The following is a 21,605-nucleotide window of genomic DNA, read 5'->3' as shown; positions in this document are numbered from 1 at the left end:
GATTGGCGGTTGTCAAAGGTCGAGTCCGTGACGTCAGGAAAGCAGAGGCCAATTAGAGCACAGGAACTGAGCTTTCGCCAACGCTAGTAGCTGGGTCGGAAACGAGGTGTCTGCGGTCCGTCTAGGATTTGGACGGTGTTTGAGCGTTCGTGTCCCTCACTCGCCACCTTCCCTCCTTTGGGTCCCACGATGCCGATGTACCAGGTAAAGCCCTACCACGAGGGCAGTGCATCTCTCCGTGTAGAACTTCCCACCTGCATGTACCGGCTGCCCAACGTGCACTGCAGGAACGACAACCCAGCGCCAGCCACGGGCCACGTGCAGGTAGGAGCCGGCGGGCCCTGCCCCTCCCCCCCCACCAACCCAGTGCGCAGGCGTCCGGGCTGCTCTCCATCCCTTGCCTGTTCAGCGCGCAGGCGCTCTGACTCTGCCGCGGCCCCACCCCGCCGCCCTCTTGCTTAATTCGCAGGCGCGGCTGCCCTGGCGGGCTGAATTGGGGGACCCCGGGCTGCAGCCCCTCTAGGACCCCGCGGTGGGACGCAGCTGTCCGGAACTCGCCGAGGGGGCCGGGCCCTATCGCCCTTCCCACCCCAGCCTCACGCGCCCGTCGGTCTCGGAGTGGCTGTAATTTTAATTGTCTCTTAAAAGATCCTTTTTTTTTTTATTGTAACTAAACTTTTTAGTAGGAAATTTTACTTACAGAAAAGCGAGTAGCCCGCAAATGCTTATTTTGAGGAATTATAAAGCTAATCCAAGGGTCACCACTCAGAATAACACGTTGTCAGCGCCCCCTCCTAAAAACTACCCAAGTTCCCTCCTTGCATGGTCAGTATGTCCTGCTTTTCTCTCTTATTTCATCATCTAAGAATCCATTCCTAAACTATAGTGTTGATGTAAGTGGAAGCGTGAAGTTTGTGCCCTGCAGTGTCTGGCTGCCTCTTCTGGACATGATTTTAAGAATCGCTTTGCATGAAAAAAAAAAAAAAAACCCGAAGCGTTCGTCCTCTGCGGTCGGCTGCTCCTTCTCCTTCGCATGGCTGTGCCCCAAGGCTATAGCTCCCAGGCCACTGTTCACGGGCGTTGGCTGGTTTTCCATTTTGGGCTCTATTATGAATAATTCTGCAGTGAATATTCTTGTACTTGAGGAGACGTAAGGTAAATTCTAAGCGATGGGATTGCTGGCTCAGTGGGCTGGTCTATCTTCAACTGGACTAAATTGCTTTCCAAAGCAGTCCTACTGGTTTGTGCTGTCACCTGCAGTGCATGCGAATTTCTCATGGTGGCAGCCCTGCACAAAGCTGGTCGGTGTTCGGGGCATCCTAATGTCAGTTTAGTTTCCATCTCCCAGACTTTGAAATCAGTTGAGCACCTTTCATGTTTATTGGGCATTTTGATTGCCTCTTTTGTAAAGTACCTGCTCAACTTTTACTTTTTTAATTATTGCACATATATGTCCTAGTCTTCCATCTGGAGAGACCTTCTGCTCATTCTCACTGAAGATGAGTAAAGAGATAAATTCCGTGGCTCATTTTCCGTGTCATCCTTTGTCTTAAGAGCTTTCTGCCTTGAAGAGAGGTGGTTAGTTTATTTGAAACCAAATGACACAGCTGTTGTCTCACTGCAGGCATGGTCCGGTGTCTCTTCACCTGGGCAGTCCCCATGGAACCAAAAAGAAAAACCCAGAGTGGGGAGTGTCACATCACTTTTGAGACAAAGTCCTGTTTTTTAAGTCGGCTGCCTAACTTCCTTTGGGCATGAAACTGCTAGATGATCATCTAGCAGATGACAACAGCATGGACAGACAGATAATTAGAAGTCTGGCATCTCCAGGGGAAATGAGAGCAACACAGATAAACTGCTTCTGAATGCATGTAAAATGAAACAGATGGATAAACAGCACACCAAGGGATAGTGCAGCTTGAGTGAGGAAAAGAGCGGGCCAGCATTAGAAGGGGTGGCAGGTAAAGCAGAGCCCAGGCACCTCCGAGTTCCTCACACTGAGCCGTGCCGGGCTCCTGGTCACCGGCCACGGTCCCCCTGCAGCCCCGGGCCCAGACCATCTGCAGTGCGTGTTGACGGACTTTGAACAGAGTGGGTGCTTTGTTCCGGGTCAGGCAGGAGCCCAGCTGGCATTTGTGGAAAAGAGCAGAGTTGTGCACAAACAATGCACAGGTACAGGTGGATGAGGAGGTTACAAGTATTGCTCCAGACTGATGCTGAGTGACAAGGCTCCCACGGGGCAGCCTTACCTGTCACACATCGGTCGTACTCACTCATTTCTGGTCAGCAGCTAATCACTTCATTGACACAGTTTTGTGTGTGTGTTTTTTAAGGGCCGTACCCAGGGCGTATGGGAGTTCCCAGGAGAGGGGTCCAAGCAGAGCTGCAACTACAGGCCTGCACCACAGCCACAGCAACGTACACGGCAGCGTGCAGCAACACTGGATCCTTAACCCACTGAGTAAGGCCAGGGCTCAAACCCGCATCTTCATGGTTACTAGTTGGGTTCTTAACCTGCTGAGCCACAAGGGGAACTCCCTTTTGCAGTTTTGTTTTTGTTTTTTGTTTTTCTTTTTAGGGCTGCACCTGTAGCACATGGAAGTTCCCAGGCTAGGGGTCGAATCAGAGCTACAGCTGCAGGCCTACATCGCAGCTCACAACAACGCAACGCCAGATCCTTAACCCACCGAGTGAGGCCAGGGATCAAACCCACATCCTCATGGATACTAATTGGATTCGTTTGCGCTGAGCCATGACGGGAGCTCCCCCTTTTTCAGTTTTATATTCTTCATTCTTTTTTTAAAATGGGTTTTTTTAAAAAAACCCAAAGCGGTCGTCCTCTGGGGCCGGCTGCTCCTTCGCATGGCTGTGCCCCAAGGCTATAGCTCCCAGGCCACTGCTCAGTTATCCTATGCACTTCGCCCCTCCCATGTAGGTTATCACAGAGTATTGAGTACCTTTCCCTGAGCTACACAGCAGGTCCTTGTGGACCATCCACTCCGTACACAGTGACACCCTGACCTCTTTATTCTGTGTCCACCCAGACAGTAGTCATCTTGCATTGCTTTGCTGTCTGAGCTTAAGAGCAGCAGGTGCAGGAAGATGAGAGGGTGGGGATCCAGCTCTAGGATAAACAGGCATTAACCCGCTGAGGGAAGAGAGGATGGGTCTTGGGGACAGAGGGAACCTGAGGAGGAAGAGCCCTGTGGCAGGTGGGGGCTGGGTGTCTTAGCACAATGGGAGTGGCGGGAACCAGAGGCCCAAACCTACCTGCTCCTGAGCAGGCCCCCAGGGTAAGGGCTTTGTTTTGTAGCCACAGCGGTTATTTTGAGCTCTGGGCACCATCTCAAGGAGGGGTGGACCAGAATGGGTGGAAGGTGGAAGTAGGGCAGGTGAAAAATGGCCTCTTGGACTCAAGCAGTGACCGTGGAGTCCAGAAAACAGACAGCAGCTGGTGATGAATTGGTCTGTGGGAAAGGGCCGCATTATGAGTGACAAGGGGGAGGAACATTTGTTCCTTAAACTCACCGCCACACAAACTGAGCACGTACTCTTTCTCCACTCACACTGTGTCCTGAGGACTCAAGGTCATTGCCTTCCTGACTCTTCTTCGGTCTGGGTTCCAGCGCTCTCATGCGTAACCTGTTCGTTCTCCTGATTCAAAGGGGTGATCTTTTGTGAGAACTTGTGAATCTGGAAGTAGGTTGTGCAGTGTAACCATCAGGCTTCTCCTGCTGCTTTTTAAGATAAATGTACAGAGGGAGTTCCCATCATGGCTCAGTGGTAATGAACCCAGCTTATATCTGGGGGGATGTAGGTTCGATCCCTGGCCTCGACTTAACTGGGTTAAGGATCCCGTGTTGCCGAGAGCTGTTGTATAGGTTGCAGATGCAGCTTGGATCCTGTGTGGCTGTGGCAGAAGCCAGCACCTGCAGCTCCAATTCAACCCCTCGCCTGGGAACTTCCATATGCAGCACTGCGGCCCTAAAAAGCAAGAAATAAATAAAGTCTGTAGAGATTTGAGACTTATTCCTCAGCAGATGTTATTGGTTATTTACGGTTTGCGAGTCCACCAGGCCAGGCAAGAAAGATGCAGAGATTGCAAAGATGCAATGAAGAATGCATTTCCGATTTATGAAGTTGCGCATTTTCAGCAGTGAAAAAGTTCTAGATGATTCTAAGATAGCAGAGTGCTAGTACTGCCTAGAAAATGATTTGAGGAATCCATCATTGACCCCCTGGCCATACTGCCAAGCCAAAGGATGCCTTTTTTTTAACCCAGGTGCCCCCTTTCCCTGACTGTTTTGTATGAAGTATTGACGACACTGTCACTGCCGCCTTCCGTCTTTTTCTGCTCCTTTACACTACGTATTTTGCACGAGTTTGATATCAACAACAATTTATGTTCATCTTCTTTCATTCTGTATTCTTAAGAGACTAAATTACCTGAAACAGGAGACCTTCAATTTCACAGTGGCTTTCAGTCGCAGCATTTTTTGGTTCATAGCCCCTGGGGACTGAGATGCAGGGCCTCTTGGTCTGGGGGAGAGGAGATGATTCTGCCCCATTTGAATGTCTTAGGAAAGGTGGGAGGCTGGATGAATTCGTGGAACTGAGCAAAAGACACGGGGTCACCTTTAAACAGACTGTCCTGATGCGAGAGGAGATGCACGTTTGACTCTGGTGTGTTTAGGAAGCGGCTGACCCATCTCTTCAGGCTCTCGAGTCCCGCCAGGACGATATCTTGAAGCGTCTGTACGAGCTGAAAGCTGCGGTTGATGGTCTGTCCAAGATGATTCAGACGCCAGACGCGGACTTGGATGTGACCAACATAATCCAAGCCGAGGAGCCCGCCGCCTTAGCGACCAGCGCGTTCGACCTGAATTCTCTGCTTGGGAAGGTAGGTTCCTGGAAGGCGAAGAACACCGCTGACCGCGGTGGTTCCTGTGCCGGAAATCCCACCAGGGTCATTAGAGCCTTCGAGTTGGACGAGGCGGTGAGTTTTCAGAGGTGGTGCAAAAAGCATGTTGTTTTTTCCTCCTCTAACCGACTGCACCCTTGCACAGAACAGGCTCGTGAGCTTTGGAGAAGCCGGGCAAGCTCTAACGCTGCTCCTTGGTCTCTCAGGCCCAGAGAAGAACAGGGGGCTCCTCGGGCAGAAGAGGGAGTCACGCCACCACTTCACGCCACGCCTGGCCGCTGCCTCGGCCTCCAGGTCCTGGAGAAACAGATCTTGGGTAGTTCGCTCCCCTAACTCCTTGAGAAAAGCCTGAGTTTCAGAGCTTTGGCTGCCCAGGCACAAAAATCCCGCCAGACTTTTTTGCAGTTCATTGTTAAAGGCCAGCCACGGTTTCATACTTCAGATGCATTTTGCTTAAATTCAGTTTGCCGTGTTAAGGTGCGGTTGCACCAGCCGCTGTCGAGAGCAGTGTACAGGCGTCGCCTGAGGTGGAGGACAGTCTGACTGCAGAGAATGTCTCGTTACCGCTGCGGGCGAGAGGGTTTGTCCCGAAAATCCCTGCCCCCCGCCCCCCCCCCCCCCCCGAACTGGTAATAGAAGTGGTCCTGCTAAGAAGTTCCCATGGTGGCGCAGCAGAAACAATCTGATAGGAACTCCAAGGCTGTGGGTTCGGTCCCTGGCCTTGCTCAGTGGGTTAAGGATCTGGCATTGCTTAGGCCTGCAGCTAAGGCTCCGATTAGACCCGGTAGCCTGAGAACCTCCATGTGCCATGGGTGTGGCCCTAAAAAGACAAAAAGAGAAGTGGTTCTACTTACAGACTAACAAGGGGGGCTGCACTGCGGTGTCCCCCCCAGAGCTGTTTTTGGTAACGTTGGTGCCTCTGCACCCACGTCTTCTTCCATCGTCCAATTCACACCTGCCTGCGCCCAGGGCCCAGCGAGACCCCACCCAGCCAGGCCCCCAGGGAGCCAGTCTGATGAATGGGTGGCACGGCCCTGCCGGGCGTTCAGAGCACCTCCCAGAGTACACGGTGCTTGAGGTGAATTTTGACACCGCAGAAGGCATGGTGTCACCTAACACGTTCCGAGAACTGCAGAGCACCCAGCGTGGCTCCAGCCGAAGGGCGGCGGCGGGAGTGGCAAGGCTGCCAGTCAGATCACGGCAAGCTGTGGGCAGAAAGCCAAGGAGTTGGGCCTCCATTGTGTTGTGAGTTCATTCCTTGGGAAGAGGGAAGGTGCAGAAGTAAGAGCAAGTCTGCGTCTCTAGAGGCCGAGAGCGCTGGCACGGTGCTCAGCACCTCGTGCTTTGGACTCTCCCTGAGCCAGCACCCTTCCCAGGAGGCTCCTCACTGTCCTGTCACTCAAACACGTTGCTGTAGAAGCTGCATCCCGTCAGGCGTTAGGAAGGTTTAGTAGGCGGAGGAACTGCGTGTGTAATTTTCTTAATTCAGGGGCAAGCGGAAGCGTCCCCCCGAACGCGTTGTGCTGATGTGACGGGGGAGTCACCTTTTGTTTCTGGGAGCCGCTGTGCAGGGGTGAAGGGTGGGAGTGAGCTGCCGCCTCAGCTCCGCCTCTTCCTGAGCCGAGAGCCCCTGGTGGCTCCCGTCCGCCCCCTGCTGCCGGTGGGACGACCGTAGGGGCCGGAGTCCACTCGCCTGCTTGGGTCGAAGCCGGGCGCCAGATTCGGCGTCTGCGCCGGCTGCCTCTGGTATCCTCCGCTCTGTTGTCACCAGGACTACGGGGCCCTGAAGGACATCGTGATCAACGCCAACCCCGCCTCGCCCCCCCTGTCCCTGCTCGTGCTGCACCGGCTGCTGTGTGACCACTACAGGGTGCTGTCCGCGGTTCACACGCACTCGGCGGTCCAGCGCGTGCCGCCGCACCTTCTCAAGTGCTTCGGCGAGCAGAAGCAGCAGCCCCGGCACGAGTATCAGCTGGGCTTCACTCTGATCTGGAAGGACGGTAAGCGGAGTGAGCGGAGGGGGTGAGGCTCGGGGACGGGACCGGGAGGCAGCGGGCGCTGGGTGGGGGACAGTCCCCAGCCCTGCAGACCCTCCACCTGTTTGTTGTCAGGCCGGATCACTTGTGGGCGGATGCTCCCAGGGGAGCAGACGCGTCTTGACCCCGAGGGAAGGTTAAGGTCTCGGCTGAGAGCAGGTCTAGGGGAATCCAGTCTCAGCAGCCAGGGCAGGGGAGGGAGGGCTGTCACAGCCACCTGGCCCTCACATTCCCACAGCTGCCATCACGGGGACACTGACCCTATCTTGGAAAGGATGGCAGCACATCATGTACCCGTTATCCCCCTGCTGTGTGCCTCGCCCGGCTCAGTTCCCATCCCCAAGGGCCGTGGCTGCCCTCGGCCACACGCCAAGAGCCGTGGGGAGGGCAGCACGAGGTCCCGGCCTGGGAGCGGGGACTCCTGCTTCTAGTCATCACCTTCCAGGGTTCGGGACAGACCGTCTGAGGACCCTTCTAACCTGAAAGCTGTCGTCATCAAGTACCAGAGATGGTTATTCCGTAACCTAGTGTGCACCTTTTAAACACACCCTCCTTAAACGTGCTTGAACGTTAACCTTGGGGGGACAGACGGAGGACGGAGTTTTCCCAGAGAGACACTTTCCCTCGCCGCCGGGCTGTGGCTGGCGGGCCGCCCCTCCCGCCGGGCAGCTCTCCATGAACTTTCCGGGCGGGTCTGTTTGCTTCCAGTGCCCAAGACGCAGATGAAGTTCAGTGTCCAGACCATGTGTCCCATCGAAGGAGAAGGCAACATCGCCCGCTTCCTGTTCTCGCTCTTCGGCCGGAAGCAGGACGCCGTGAGCCTGACCCTCATGGACAGCTGGGTAGACACAGCCATTTTCCAGCTCAAAGAGGGAAGCAGTAAAGAAAAGGCCGCCGTGTTCCGCTCCATGAACTCTGCTCTCGGGAAGAGCCCCTGGCTCGTTGGGAACGAACTCACGGTGGCCGACGTGGTGCTGTGGTCCGCGCTCCGGCAGACGGGGGCCTGCGGCGCAGCGGTGCCGGCCAGCGTGCAGAAGTGGATGGGGGCCTGTGAAAACCTGGCCCCTTTCCACACGGCCCTCCAGCTCCTTCAGTGAGCCTCGGTCACTGCCGGCAAGGATGGTGCTCTTTGGTGCCTGTGACTGATAAAGGGACGTGTGCTCCACGTCCTTAGGCCACCTGTCATGTATCAATAAAAGCATCCTATAGTCACTCTGTGGTCTTCATTTTATTGAACATGCACCAACGCTGTGTGCAACACACCCTGCCAGCTGCCTGGCAGGTACATTTGGGGGCATAGGGGTGAATGTGTCACGTCACTGCCTCTGGGGAATGTAGGTTTGGGGGGAGGCAAGTCTCTGATGGAGGAAGGGCCATGGGAACAAGAGCAGGGACGCTGATAGCAGAGCTGCTTGGAGCTCAACGGGACCAGAAGCACAAAGCTTTGACGCGGTGTGGGCTGGGGACGGTGGTAAGGTGAGACCGGAGGCAGGCCGCACGGCGCTGAGATGCAGCAGCAGCCACAGAGCCAGTTCATTCCCGGCAATGACCGGGCAGCAGCTGGAGGTTGGTTAGTTAACAGCTGTCAAGCCTGGAGCAGCCCAGCTAGTGCACAGGCCTGGGCGGCAGTGGGCGCGGGGCACACCCAGGTCTGCAGCAGAGCCTCCCAGAGGACTTTCGGAGCCTGGCTGGCCAGTGGCACTTGAGTCAGACATTCCGGAGAAGGGCAAGAACGGAGGAGGTCTCCTCCAGAGCCGCCAGAAGTTCAGAATGTGGCCGGAAAACAGTTCCTTAGGAAAAAGCAGCTTGGGGGAACTTCCAAACCCACTTTACTAAGACTTGTTCGGGCTTACTAAATAGGACTAAGAGTTACACCTAAAAAAAAAAAAAAAAAAAAAAGACTGAAAATGTCCATTCCAGTTAAGTACTGAGCTTAACGAGTAATAAGTCCACATTCGTATGTACAGAGCCCGCTGGGCTAGACGGGCTCCCGCTCGTCTCTCACGTCCTCCTCCACCCCTCTGTCCTGAGAGAGGAGGCGCAGCTGCTGCTTCAGGTCTTCGATTTCTTTCTCTTGCTCTAGTATCTTCATCTGCAGGGTGAGATTAACCTGTAAAGAGAGGATTTTAAGCTCCATTAGAATGGCTTCTTCCTTTTATACAGCATAGTTCCCTGATGACCTAGCAGTGAAGGACCTGGCTTTGTCACTGCTGTGGCTCGGGTTCGATCCCTGACCTGGGAACTGACCCGTGGCCTATGGACACAGGCCTGCCCTGCACGGTCCCGACACGTGTGGATTCCACTTCTCACAGTTTTATCGTGCGTCGCCAAGCAGCATGGGTTCAGCGTCAGTTACCAGGGTGTGGGGACACTCTAATGACCTCAGCAGTGTCAACACCCACGGGTGTCACAATCCGGGACAGTCACCTCACTTCCCTCAAAGTCTGGTGGTGGGCCACTGCATCCGTGATGTGGATGACAGACAGGCAGGGAATGTGGGGGCTGCACAGCCTCCTGGCTCCCAGTGACAAACCCACGTGACAGCTTTACAAAATGGAAAATGAAAGGGAATGGGCCCACAAATGGAAGTGCAGCAAAGTAATGAAACGTGATGATGCTGGGAGTGAAAATCAAATTGAAAAGGTGTTAGGGATGGAACAGCTGATCGTGGGAAAGCTGATCCCGCCACCAGCAGGCAGAGTGAAGACAGCTTATCAACACACACAGGAGAAGGGTAGCCCCATCCGAGAGAGAACGCACATCAGAAGGGCTCCGAGACGGATCCCAGCATCACAGGTGCCAAGGGCAAAATGCCAGAAACTGATCCAAACTCAGAAAGGAGTCTGACAAGTCACCGAAAAGATGCTCACTCTGTATCCTAAGTTATAGGACGAGGTGAAGGCAGGCGCTGTTCAAACTACTTTTTTTTTTTTTTCTTTTCCTCAGCATATGTAAGTTCCCAGGCTAGGGGTCATACTGGAGCCTACACCACAGTCACAGCAACACCGGATCTGGGCCGAGGCCGCAAAGGCGGCGACCTACACCGCAGCTCACGGCAACGCGGGATCCTTAACCCACGGAGTGGAGCCGCAAACGGAGCCCTCATCCTCAGGGATACTAGCTGGGATCTTAATCCACTGAGGCCACAGGGGAGCGCCAAACTCCTCTTGAAACACTTTAATTCTCAATTACAGTTCTGTAATTTCTTCATTTCCACATACATCTATAACTAACAAGAGAGTTTTAACGTTTTGACACACTTTTTTTTTTGGATCCGCCTGTGGCATGTGGAAGTTCCCGGGCCAGGGGTCGAACCCTTGTCACAGCAGCGACCCAAGCTGCACTACAAGAGAACTCCTTGACAAACATTTTTAAAGGTCATGGAACAACCATAACCTTCCCCGTTGATTATTACGGTCCTTTGCGCACGCTGTGAGCTCCGCAGGGCCCTCTCCACAGGCCTGCACGACGGTGCAAAGGCAGGGCTGCTCACACATGCAAGTTCATCTGCACAGGTACGTGTAGGTTCTTTTATAAACAAGTCCTTACCACTCATAGCAAGTAACTCATCTCTCAAACCTTCTTCATGGGAGGTAGAAAATACTCTCCATATGAGGCAATAAATTTAACAACCATAGCTGCTATTTTCAAAGACAGAGCACTCTATTTACTCATTCAATCCAGTAAAATTCAGTTTTACCTGAAAATGAATACGGCTTAAACAGAAGACAAATCAGCTAAACCGTCACAAGCGGTTCCCAAACTAAGTGTGCCTCAGAACCACTTCGAGAATTTTCTGGAAGCACAGACAGCTGTCCCTTCTCCCCCAGATTTCTTTTTTAACAGGTCGGGGGAGGTCTGAGAATTCTATCAAGTTCCCAGTGAGTTTACGCTGCTGGCCTGGAGACTACACTCTGAGAACCAGTGAATGCATGCAACGCTGCTCAAACACTGCATAAATCACCTGGAGATCTTGTTAAAATGCAGGCCTGGGAGTTCCTATTGTGGCTCAGTGGATTAAGAACCCGACTAGTATCCGTGAGGACGCAGGTTCGATCCCTGGCCTCGCTCAGTGGGTTAAGGATCTGGCATTGTCACAAGCTGCAGCAGAGATCGCAGATACAGCTCAGATCAGGCGTGGCTGTGGCTGTGGCTGTGGTGCTGGCTGGCAGCTGCAGCTCCGACTGGACCCCTCGCCCAGGAACTGCCATATGCCACAGGAACAGCCAGAAAAGGAAGAAAAAGAACATTTAAAAAAAAAAGAAATGCAGGCCTGGGGTGGAGTCCAGCAACCTGTGTTTCTAACAAGCTCTAAGAAAGGCTGATGCTGCTGGTCTGAAGACCTGCTTTGAGTGAGAACCTGTGAATGTATCTTTTTTTGGGTCTTTTCTAAGGCCGCGCCCACAGCATATGGAGGTTCCCAGGCCAGGGGTCGAATCGGAGTTGTAACCACCAGCCTACGCCAGAGCCACAACACAGAATCTAAGCCGCGTTTGGGACCTACACCACAGCTCATGGCAACGCCGGATCCTTAACCCACGGAGCGAGGCTAGGGATCAAACCCGCAACCTCATGGTTCCTCGTCGGGTTCGTTAACCACTGAGCCACAAGGGGAACTCCTGTGAATGTACTTGAATGAAGCTTTTTAAGTCTTAGAGTGTTTCTGTCGATACCCGGCACCAGTGCACCGTGTCGGGAAGGAGGAAGGGGATGGACTGCCTGGGCCAACATTTCCTCGCAGGACAGAAAACCAGACTCGCACTTACTGTGAGCTGGCAGGTGGGGCGATGGGGTCCCCGCCACAGCTGCTCCGGTGCCCCTAAAAACCACTGCTGGCCTGCCCCCTTGGTGTGTGTCCCTTGGGATAGGAGATACTTTACAATAATTGCTAAAAGGCCATATACCATAGCTGGAAAGGAAACAAAAACCTCTTGATTCAGTAAGATGCTGGAGCCCATCTTACCGTTTGCCGAGCAGCCGGCTGGCAGGGGTCACCTGCTCACGTGGATGGCAAACGCAAACCTGCCAGTGGGAACTCTGAGAATGGGTGGAAATTCCTTGTTTCCAGAAACCTGATTCCAAAAGCTCCACTGTCCATGACATGGGATTCACAACTTAAACAAATGCCACTTTAAGCGTCATCGTTTCCCCGGTATTAAGAAAAACCTTACATACGTTTCCAGAATTTTGGAAAAGTTCGCTCTGCAGCAGCTGAAGTGCAGACGGCCTCTGGGACGCGTTTCTCCGGGTCAGGTGCTGGATGTACTTGGCTTGGACGGGGCACCTTTTCCCGAGGGACTCGGGCATCCGGCCGCTTCTCAGACCTGTGAGAACCTGCGCTCGCTCCATCTCTGTTCCAAACGGCTGGAAGAGCTCCAGCAGGATGACCCCCAAGCTGTACATGTCTGACTGGAGAAGGGGAAGCGGTCGCTTAGCAGGGAGACACACGGACTCACAGTCCCAGGCCTGAGCCCTTCCTCTCACAAGCGAGGGGATTTCTGAGACGGGACGCCTGGCAGTGCCTACGACACAGGGAACACAGCAGGCGGGCTGGTCCCTCGCGGAGGCAAGGGTCAGCCAGCAAGACCTTCGGCCCTGATTGGCAGGTTGGCCCTACTCTCGACATTCTCACTTCTAATACCAAAAAGGGGCATCGTGGGCACAAGCGACGGACGGCCAGGCCAGGGGCAGGGGTGGGGCCCCCACCACCCACAACAGTCACGACCACACCACCGGCTCCACTGCCCCTTGGAAATCCAGGCCAGACGCAGCCTGAGAACGTGAGCCCGCAGGGCCCGGAGCAGCTGCAGGGGGTCAGCAAGCACCCTGGGGACCCAGCCCCACCTCTGCCTGGGCCCAGAGCTACGCATCCTTGGTCAAGTTGAGCAAATGCTGCCTAAAATCGTTCACTTTTCTTTCAGGAAGGTCTTTACTCGATAGGATTTTCGGAGCAGCCGAGGTTTTTCTGGAAGCTCTTTCCCCATCACTAAAAAGCCGAATGATTCACCAAAAGGAAGAAAAGTTACTAGGCTGGTATTTTGAGAAAAGAACGTCCTTTAACAGTCCTTCAAGGCAGATTAAAACTCTTCCGGCATCTTCTACCTCAAAGGGAGTCAAGTGTCACACCTCCCTGGGGCACTTACTTACCTAAGCCGGAAAGCAGAAGGAAAGGATGAAAATGGGTTTCTGGGAGCCCTAGCTTCCCAAGGGGAAGGTGACATTTTAAAGGGAAAGCTCATTTCAAAAGTTATCGATGACACGTGTGGGTTTAAAAATAGCAAAGCAGGAGTTCCCATCGTGGCTCAGTGGTTAACAAATCCGACTAGGAACCATGAGGTTGCGGGTTCGATCCCTGGCCTTGCTCAGTGGGTTAAGGATCTGGCGTTGCTGTGAGCTGGGGTGTAGGTCGCAGATGCAGCTTGGATCTGGTGTTGCTGTGGCTGTGGTACAGGCCAGCGGCTACAGCTCCGATTCGACCCCTAGCCTGGGAACCTCCACATGCTGCATGGCGGCCCTGGAAAAAGACAAAACGACAAAAACAAAACAAAAACAACAAAAAATAGTAAAGCAGCAGATTCAGTTGAAAGGGGAGGCTCAACTTTAACGGGCGGTTTGATGGAAGAGAGAACCTACCACGGTCCCTTATCTCCCAAACCACCTCAACAGGGGGTCCTCCCTGCGCTGACTTCCCATGCGTTCTGCGACTGCCGCCTGCAGGGAAGGCCACTGAAGGGGTGAGAGGGAACAAAGGCTACCTTGGCATCATACTCGGAGCCTTCCAACTGCTCAGGTGACGCATACAGACAAGTGCCCACTCTGGAGGTGTGTGTTGGCGTTCCTGTAATTTGAAAACCCAAAGATGAAGCAGGGCAGGGCTAATACTGCCAGTAAAGACCCAAGGGGTTCTCCTGTAGCACAGCGGGTTAAGGATCCGGCGCTGTCACTGCAGTGGTTTACGCTGCTGCCACATGCCGCAGGCACAGCCCAAAAAAGAAACAAAGACCCCTGACTCTGAGCAGGGCATAGCAGCTCCTGTCAAGGCAAGGATAGGTACTTCTTTAAATCTCACCTTTGCTATGAATCTTTATGTTTTGTTTTGTTTTTTTCTTTTTAGGACCCTACCCTCTGCATATGGAGGTTCCCAGGCTGGGGGTCGAATCAGAGCTGTAGCTGCCAGCCTACACCACAGCCACAGCAACACAGGATCCGAGCCACGTCTGTGACCTACACCACAGTGCACGGCAATGCCGGGTGAGCGAGGCCAGGGATCAAACCTGCATTCTCATGGATGCTAGTCACATTCCACTGAGCTACAATGAGAACTCCCATGCCTGTTTTTTTGGTTTGTTTTTTGTTTTTGGCCGAGGTGTGTAGCAGCTTAATATGGGATCTCAAGTTTTCAGACCAGGGATTGAACCCAGGCCGCAGTGGTGAAAGCGCCAAATCATAACCACTAGACCACCGGGGAACTCCCCCACTTCTTCTTCTTCAATGTACCAAAAAAAAAAAAACCCATCAAGCAAACAACAGCTAAAATAAACTTACTCTTCCCATTTCCGTTGGCCCAGTCTGTGTTCTTCTGTATGATGTCTGTGCAGGCCAGGCCAAAGTCTCCAATTTTCACTTGCTGATCGGGGCCATGAAGAAAAATATTTCTGGGCTGTAAACAAACAGAAGAGGTCAAGTCCTGGGGGCTGAGACAGACAGCAACAATGGGTGGATGCCGAGTCTCCAGTTTAGGAGCAAGGAGCCCCTCACAAATTCAAAATGAGAGCCGTGGTTCTCAAGCCCCGCTGCACCTCAGGATCACCAGAGGAGCTTTAAAAAAAGCCTCGGCATCCAAGCCACTCCCCAGACCAATCAAATCCTTGTTCCCAGGGGTGGACACAGGTGTCAGCATTATGTCAAAGTCCCCAGCTTAGTCCCACCAACACAGCGCACGCCTGAACATAAGTACGTCTCAGCCATGACCTGACCTGAGAATCACCCATGGAGCTTTTAAAAGCTGCTATCCTCTCAAAGAGTCAAAGACTCTGATTTTTTTTTTTTTTTTTTGTTAATGAAAAAATGCTATTTTTTCCATCTCTCAGATGATGCTTATGTGTTAGGCAGGGCTGGGAACAACCAGGTCGCACTCTAAAGGGAGAAGGTACACACTTCACCCTCTCTAAGCTACTGCAGACCCCAAACATCTCGCGGTGCAACTACTCCCAGACCAGGGGGAAAGGCACCGCTACTCAGAGAGCTCTGCACCGGCCACAGCCACGCCGGATCCTTAACCCACGGGGCAAGGCTAGGGATCGAACCTGCGCCCTCATGGATGCTAGTCAGGTTCGCTGCCCTAGCTGCCCACTTTTCAAACTGTCACTGAATGGGAAGGGAAAATAGAAACAACCTTAGGTGGAAGACGAATAATTTAGGTATGGTTTTGTCCCTGGGCAGACAGTCCTGAAAACTGCTTCCATGGGGTCCTCTAGGACAGAGGAAACGACACCGGAGACAGCCTGGCCCTGCGAGAAAAAGGAATCGTGTCCACAGACACGAGGCTCAACGATTCTGGACCAGTTCTAGAACTGAACTGAAAGAATCATAAAGGGCCTGAAGGCGATCAATTCCACAGCACGTCTCCCCTGAACTCCCGGGTGCTCCCTCGACGCTTCCCTCATGGGAAACATAACCAAGAGAGGCAGCAGGGAGCTGGCGGCTGCCCGGGCCCAGGCCCCGGAAGAGGGCCCGTCGGCAGCTCTTCCCACGCGGCTCTACGAGGCCATCATGAGAGAGGACCGCGCCGCGCTCCAGGCTCTCCTGAGAAGCCACCCCGTCAACCAGCCCATGACCCTTTTGGCCGACTCCGCCAGCTACAGATTGCTTCCGGACCAGGTAGTCTCCGTCCCTGCTCTGTCACTTAGGGGAAAAAAAAAAAAAAGACGCGATGCTTCAGAAGGAACGCCACTTAACTCCTGAGAACCCGCCACGCTTCCCGGCTGCCCGCGCCGCGCCCGAGGCCGCACAGGCCACCCCAGCACAGAGCCGTGCTCTTCTGAGGCTGCGACACCCCCTTCCAGGGGTCACGCGGGCACTGATGGGAGCGGAGACGAGGGCTCGCTTGGCTGGGAGGACACCGACGCCCCGATGCTGGTTCTGTCTGCAGGCTAGAATGATTTTTGTCCCTTTTTTTTTAAGTATATGTTTTCCTTTTCTAAATGTTTGTACAATGAGTATTTACCTTTGTAATTTACAATTTTTCAAAAAGTCACCCTCTGCCCTTCCCTTGCAGTCATGCTGTGAAGGCCTCCAGTTGTACATTTTAAGAACTCTCATCAACAGCTCAGCTGAGCACAGGGCAGAAGCAGCATTAACTCTGAAACCCTGAAGATGCAGGCTTTACTACTGATACGACGACTTCGGCAAAGCCTTAAAAAACACAAAACCGACTTTGTCAATGACCGTGTGGGTTAATTTAAGTACTAAGGGACTTAACGGCAATTATCATTAATTTTACACAATGAGCTCTTCATAAGAGTCAACTTTGGGGAGTTCCCGTCGTGGCTCAGTGGTTAACGAATCCGACTAGGAACGAAGAGGTTTTGGGTTCAATCCCTGGACTTGTTCAGTGGGTTAAGGATCCCGTGTTGCTGTGGCTGTGGTGTAGGCTGGTGGCTACAGCTCCGATTGGACCCCTAGCCTGGGAACCTCCATATGCCGAGGGAGTGGCCCAAGAAAATGGCAAAAAGACCAAAAAAAAAAAAAAGAGTCAACTTTGGTAAATGCGCATTTAAGTAAAACCCAGATTTTATAAAATTGACTGTTTCAGGGTCATTTAAAACAGAACAAAAGAAAAGCAGAGTTTCCATGACGTACCAGAAAAATACTGAACGAGGGAGCTACTACATAGCATTATTTCCTTTGAAATGGCAAGCTAACACGATTATTTCTAACTACACCGGGCTACTTGTAATGTATTTCGATTTTTTTTCCCCCAAAGCAGACGCAGTCCGTCATCCCCATCCACCTGGCTGCCGAACACCGCAAGGCACAGAGTTTGCTTTGTCTGTTAGAACACGGCGCAGACCCAGAAGCAAGGTAGGCTGTTCACGTGACAGGCGGCCGTGATTCAAATACTCCTTTTCCGGGTCACGTCTGGGCTCATCCCTTCTCCAGGGTCACGGGCTGCTCATGTTCTAAATAAACTAATTTCTCTACTGCCTAGATGAGAGCCTCCGAAAAACCAGAAATAACACAAGAGCACAAATCAGTGAGTCCCCTAAAGCACTGAGAGTATTATGAAGCGCTCGGCTAGGGTGTAGTAGAAAATTAAGTCCTAGGAGTTCCCGTCGTGGCTCAGCAGAAGAGGACACGGGTTCAATCCCTGGCCTCGCTCAGTGGGTTAAGGATCTGGCATCGCCATGAGCTGTGGTGTAGGTGGCAGATGCGGCTAGGATCCTGCGTTGTTGTGGCTGTAGTGCAGGTCGGCAGCTGCAGCTCTGATTTGACCCCTAGCCTGGGAACCTCCATGTGCCGCGGGTACAGCCCTGAAAAAAGACAAAAAAAAAAGAGAGAGAGAGAGAAAGAAAGTCCTGGTCACAGCCCTTAGGGAGTTTAACAACCTAAATAAGATATGAAAAATAAGAAAATGGAAATAGGTAATGGATTTTCTTGTTTACTACCCTTCACTAGAAGGTAAGATTCAATGAAAGAAGTTCCTGCTTCCCAAACTCCCTTCTCCACCCGAACCAAGGCTGACACTTCCTAAGGGCCCAACAAATGCCATCTGAGTGACTGGAAGAATCAGAGTAGAACAAAGCCAAGCCCCAGAGCCTGGCCGCCAGAAGCCCCCACCTGACCTGCCTCGCTCTCCCCTCCCCCACGAGCCCCCTCCCCCCACCCCGCCCCCAGATCTGCAGACCCTCCCACACTCCCCGTGACTGGCCCACCCCCTGCCTCCCCCAGAAGCCCACCCGCTTCCACTCTCCAAACCGCAGGCGCCCTGGCTGAGGGCTGCACGCCTCTTGAGAACTGTGCCCACCTGCTCTGGCTGTTTAAAGCATCCACACTGCACTGCGCGCTCTGCAGGGTGGGGACTCCCTGCTGTTTCACCGGACGCCTGGCACAGAGCCTTACACTAAATGAACACATGCGAACTGAAAGTCACCTTCTAATTTCAGTGGAGCAGTTAGATGCTCATAATAACCTCTCCCTCTTCTCTGCCAAGGTCAAGGAGTTTGGGAGGCAATCCTGGTAGATTTCAACAAAGGAAACGAGGGCCCAGTTGTAGACACCCATTCCACCTGGGCTGGAAGGGGGACTGAGAGAGTGGCCTCGCTAACCCCAGATCCAGCCCCTGTCATCCACACCCACGAAGGGAAATGTCAGGCAGGAGCAGACGCGGGGCCACCAGGAACTGAGTCGGCGGGCCCGCTGGCCCTTCGCAGCTCACGTCCACGGGATCCCGGACCACACGTCTACTGAACGGCTGCTAACTCAGCACAGCCGTGTGAGTGGCGGGGGGACACAGACACAACTGAGATACAGCCTTGAAGAGGCCGCCGTCCCAGCGGGAGACACCAACTGGGCCCCTCCATGCTGTGATACATCCCACCCTGTCCCCCAAAGGTGGGAAACCCCAAGAAATGAAACAACATCATAAATTCACAAATGCTTCTTCAGGGTAACTGGGGGCGAGGGGAGGGTACTTTAGATAAATGGAGCGTTAGTGCTCCCTGAGCCATCCGCTCTGTGAGCTGAGTGTAACTCGAGATGGCTGCCTCTTCCAGGGACACTCGAGGCCTGACCACACTGCACCTGCTGCTGCTGCACTGGCCCATCACGTCCGCCACGTGGACAAAGCCGGGGAACAGAATCCAAAGGATCCTGACCGATGTCCAGAATAACGCTGTCCTGTGCCTCCGCATCTTGTGCGCACACGGGGCTCAGGTGAACGCGCGCGTGGACAACAGCAACAGGCACTCCCCGCTCCACCTGGCCATCACGTGCGGGACCCACCCGGCTCTCTCCATCCTGGCCCAAAACGGCGCCCAGGTCAACGCTACCAACGAGGCCAGCATGACACCCCTGCACATGGCTGCGGACATCCTGAACGAGGAGACGATGGAGACGCTGATCGCCTGCGGGGCGAACGTCAACTGCGCCGTCTCCTCCACGGGGAACACGGCCCTGAAGCTGGCGGTGTGCACCGCGTCGAGCAAGGCCGGCCGGCTGCTGGCCGCGGGCGTGAGCTGCATCCGGCTGCTGCTCGTGCACGGAGCCAAGGTGAACGCCCAGGACCACGAGGGCCGAACCGCGATCCACGAGGCATGTTTTGGAGGCAGAGAGGCAATAATCAATCTCTTGCTGGAATTCGAAGCCAGTGTTAACATACTAACGAGAAATGGGGAGTCTCCGATATACAAGTACCTTCAGCGCAGCTCCAACATCAGAGACACGGCACTTCTCGCCACGTTACTGTACCGCTCCTACCCTCTGCGACTGACCAACCGCCAAAGAGTTCTACCTGCAGGCATCATGCTCCCAGAATTCCAGCTCTTAAGGGAAACCCTAATAAAGTTATCTCAAAAACCCTTATCCCTAGAGGACATCTGCAAGAGAAACATCAGAAACCTCTACGGGGAGAAAAACAAACAGCGCTTGAAGCAGCTTCTCCCAGTGAAGATCTGGAATTCTGTATATGGTTATTATGACTTAGCGCACCTCTTGAAATAAGACCACAAACGTTCACGCGGCCACGGAATTTCAGTAACTCAAGTCGCATTTTCTGGCTAGACTTGGACCCGGAAAATACCGAACCCATCAACCTTATACGTCCCAAATGTACAAACTACTGGTTCTTAAACCTATTTCAAAAAATAAAATTATTTGCACGTTTCTTCCTAAATATTCTTTTTCGTTTGGGTTTTTTTTTTTTTTTTTGCTATATCTGTAGCATGTGGAAGTCCCGAAACCAGGGATTGAATGGGTGCTACAACAGTGACACTGCCAGATCCTTAACCCACTGAGCCACCAGGGAACTCCCAGTGATTTATATAATATAAAAGTAATGATAACCTCTGACGTAAATGAACTAGAGTAGACAACCTCACTTTTTTGTTATTTTTTAATTTTTGGCAACGATAGGCAGCAACTTGATGTGGAATCTCAGTTCCCAAACCAGGGACTGAACCTGGGCCTCAGTGGCGAAAGCACCACATCCTAACACCTTGACCACCAGGGAGCTCCCCATAACCTCATTTAAATCAATGAACCACTACCAAGTCATCCCTGATAAGCAGCTGTGAATGATTTAATCTCCCCCACTCACCTTTAGATCTCTATGTACAATTCCCATGTTGTGTATGTAAAACACACCTTCCACCAATTCTTGAAAAATTTTTGTTGCAACACTGGCCATAACATAAGGACCTTGAAGTTAAAAAAAAAAAAAAATTATTCCTCTAACCATTTTTCACTCATTAACACCAAAATGTAATGAATGCCATAAATACACTAACATCTGACACCTGTATCACATTGATTTTTTTTTTGTCTTTTTGCCATTTCTTGGGCCGCTCCCACGGCATATGGAGGTTCCCAGGCTAGGGGTCTAATTGGAGCTGTAGCTGCCGGCCTACACCACAGCCACAGCAACGCAGGATCTGAGCTGCATCTGCAACCTACACCACAGCTCACGACAACGCCGGATCCTTAACCCACTGAGCAAGGCCAGGGATCGAACCCGCAACCTCATGGTTCCTAGTTGGATTCGTTAACCACTGAGCCACGACGGGAACTCCACATTCAGATTCCCAACATTGTCAATTGTCCAAAATGGTTTCAAACCTAGAAATTGGCAGGGAGAGCGCCTCAGCTAACAAAGATGACGTCGAGAACTAGCTCCCAACAGTTGATGGACTTCACGTTACCAGAAAGAAAGGGCCTCTCATGTCACCGAGAGCCCCTGTATTAACCTCACTGCTTCGAAAAACATTCTAAGACACCAGGTAGGTGTCCACGTTAAACTACGTCTGCGTCCCCTTCAACCCCTGACATCCTGAGGGGAAATGCCAATAAATCCGGTGTCCTGGCCCACTGTGGATTAAAGACACTATTAAAAATAACAGTAACGGTGTTAGGCCGAGGGGTGAGCCCCCATCACCTGGGAGATGGGGATGCTGCATTTTCCAGAAATGACTGACAAGGGAAGTACATGGGGGGACAAGTAAATGCATCGATTAACTATTAATATTATGACATAATATAGGCGTTTAGAGGGTAGAGAGGTTCTGTAAGACTGAAACAAAAACTGATGAAGAAAAATCCTGGCATTCTCAAGCCAAGCAAGCTGAATTACATAAAAAAGAAAAACTTTTTTTTTTTTTTTAGGAGTTCCTGTCATGGCACAGCGGAAACAATCTGACTCGTATCCATGAGGACGCGGGTTCCATCCCTGGCCTCACTCAGTGGGTTAAGGATGCGGCGTTGCCGTGAGCTGTGGTGTAGGTGGCAGACGTGGCTCAGATCTGAACAGGGCTGCTTCTGTGATGGAGGCCAGCGGCTACAGCTCCAGTTTGACTCCTAGCCTGGGAACCTCCATATGCTGCCAGTGCGGCCCTAAAAAGACCAAAAAAAAAAAGAAAAAAAGCAACCTTTTTGTT

At 52.7% G+C, this 21,605-nt stretch overlaps 3 protein-coding genes across 9 annotated transcripts in view; 2 read left to right on the top strand and 1 right to left on the bottom strand.

Annotated features, from left to right (window-relative positions):
* Positions 1–48: 48 nt before the first annotated feature.
* AIMP2 (aminoacyl tRNA synthetase complex interacting multifunctional protein 2) lies at positions 49–8,169 on the top strand. 2 transcript variants are annotated; one of them, XM_047779515.1, is made up of 4 exons: positions 49–204; positions 4,694–4,900; positions 6,693–6,921; positions 7,666–8,169. In XM_047779515.1, the coding sequence occupies exons 1-4, from the start codon at positions 190–192 to the stop codon at positions 8,052–8,054; spliced, it is 840 nt and encodes a 279-aa protein (XP_047635471.1). In that variant the 5' UTR covers positions 49–189; the 3' UTR covers positions 8,055–8,169. The 2 variants fall into 2 exon arrangements, with proteins under 2 accessions (XP_047635471.1, XP_047635470.1); XM_047779514.1 differs by having other exon boundaries at positions 50–324.
* The window catches only part of EIF2AK1 (eukaryotic translation initiation factor 2 alpha kinase 1), a 34,722-nt gene continuing 21,283 nt past the window's right edge, over positions 8,167–21,605 (bottom strand). For 4 of the 6 annotated variants that reach the window (XM_047779508.1, XM_047779509.1, XM_047779512.1 and 1 more), the window contains exons 11-15: positions 20,273–20,373; positions 14,503–14,617; positions 13,713–13,795; positions 12,133–12,366; positions 8,167–9,067 (exon numbers count right to left, since the gene is read on the bottom strand). In XM_047779508.1, the coding sequence (XP_047635464.1) occupies positions 8,936–9,067; positions 12,133–12,366; positions 13,713–13,795; positions 14,503–14,617; positions 20,273–20,373 (665 nt within the window). In that variant the 3' untranslated portion in view covers positions 8,167–8,935. The other 2 variants (XM_047779510.1, XM_047779513.1) reach the window with 2 other exon arrangements.
* Positions 15,622–19,728, top strand: ANKRD61 (ankyrin repeat domain 61). The gene is made up of 3 exons (XM_047779517.1): positions 15,622–15,837; positions 16,943–17,040; positions 18,732–19,728. Exons 1-3 carry the CDS (start codon positions 15,622–15,624, stop codon positions 19,675–19,677), a joined length of 1,260 nt encoding a protein of 419 aa, XP_047635473.1. The 3' UTR covers positions 19,678–19,728.

This window comes from Phacochoerus africanus, chromosome 5, assembly GCF_016906955.1.
Source record: "Phacochoerus africanus isolate WHEZ1 chromosome 5, ROS_Pafr_v1, whole genome shotgun sequence".
Classification (NCBI taxonomy): Eukaryota; Metazoa; Chordata; class Mammalia; order Artiodactyla; family Suidae; genus Phacochoerus; species Phacochoerus africanus.
This window is presented reverse-complemented; position numbering and strand designations above follow the sequence as displayed.

What these genes read in the sequence shown, in the direction of transcription:
- AIMP2 (XM_047779514.1), top strand. Translation starts at nt 190, where the DNA reads ATGCCGATGTACCAGGTAAAGCCCTACCACGAGGGCAGTGCATCTCTC. An exon ending in TGAATTCTCTGCTTGGGAAG is followed by an intron (nt 4,901 to 6,692) that starts GTAGGTTCCTGG and finishes TGTTGTCACCAG; the next exon opens with GACTACGGGGCCCTGAAGGA. An exon ending in CACTCTGATCTGGAAGGACG is followed by an intron (nt 6,922 to 7,665) that starts GTAAGCGGAGTG and finishes GTTTGCTTCCAG; the next exon opens with TGCCCAAGACGCAGATGAAG.
- ANKRD61 (XM_047779517.1), top strand. Translation starts at nt 15,622, where the DNA reads ATGGGAAACATAACCAAGAGAGGCAGCAGGGAGCTGGCGGCTGCCCGG. An exon ending in ACAGATTGCTTCCGGACCAG is followed by an intron (nt 15,838 to 16,942) that starts GTAGTCTCCGTC and finishes TTTCCCCCAAAG; the next exon opens with CAGACGCAGTCCGTCATCCC. An exon ending in GGCGCAGACCCAGAAGCAAG is followed by an intron (nt 17,041 to 18,731) that starts GTAGGCTGTTCA and finishes TGCCTCTTCCAG; the next exon opens with GGACACTCGAGGCCTGACCA.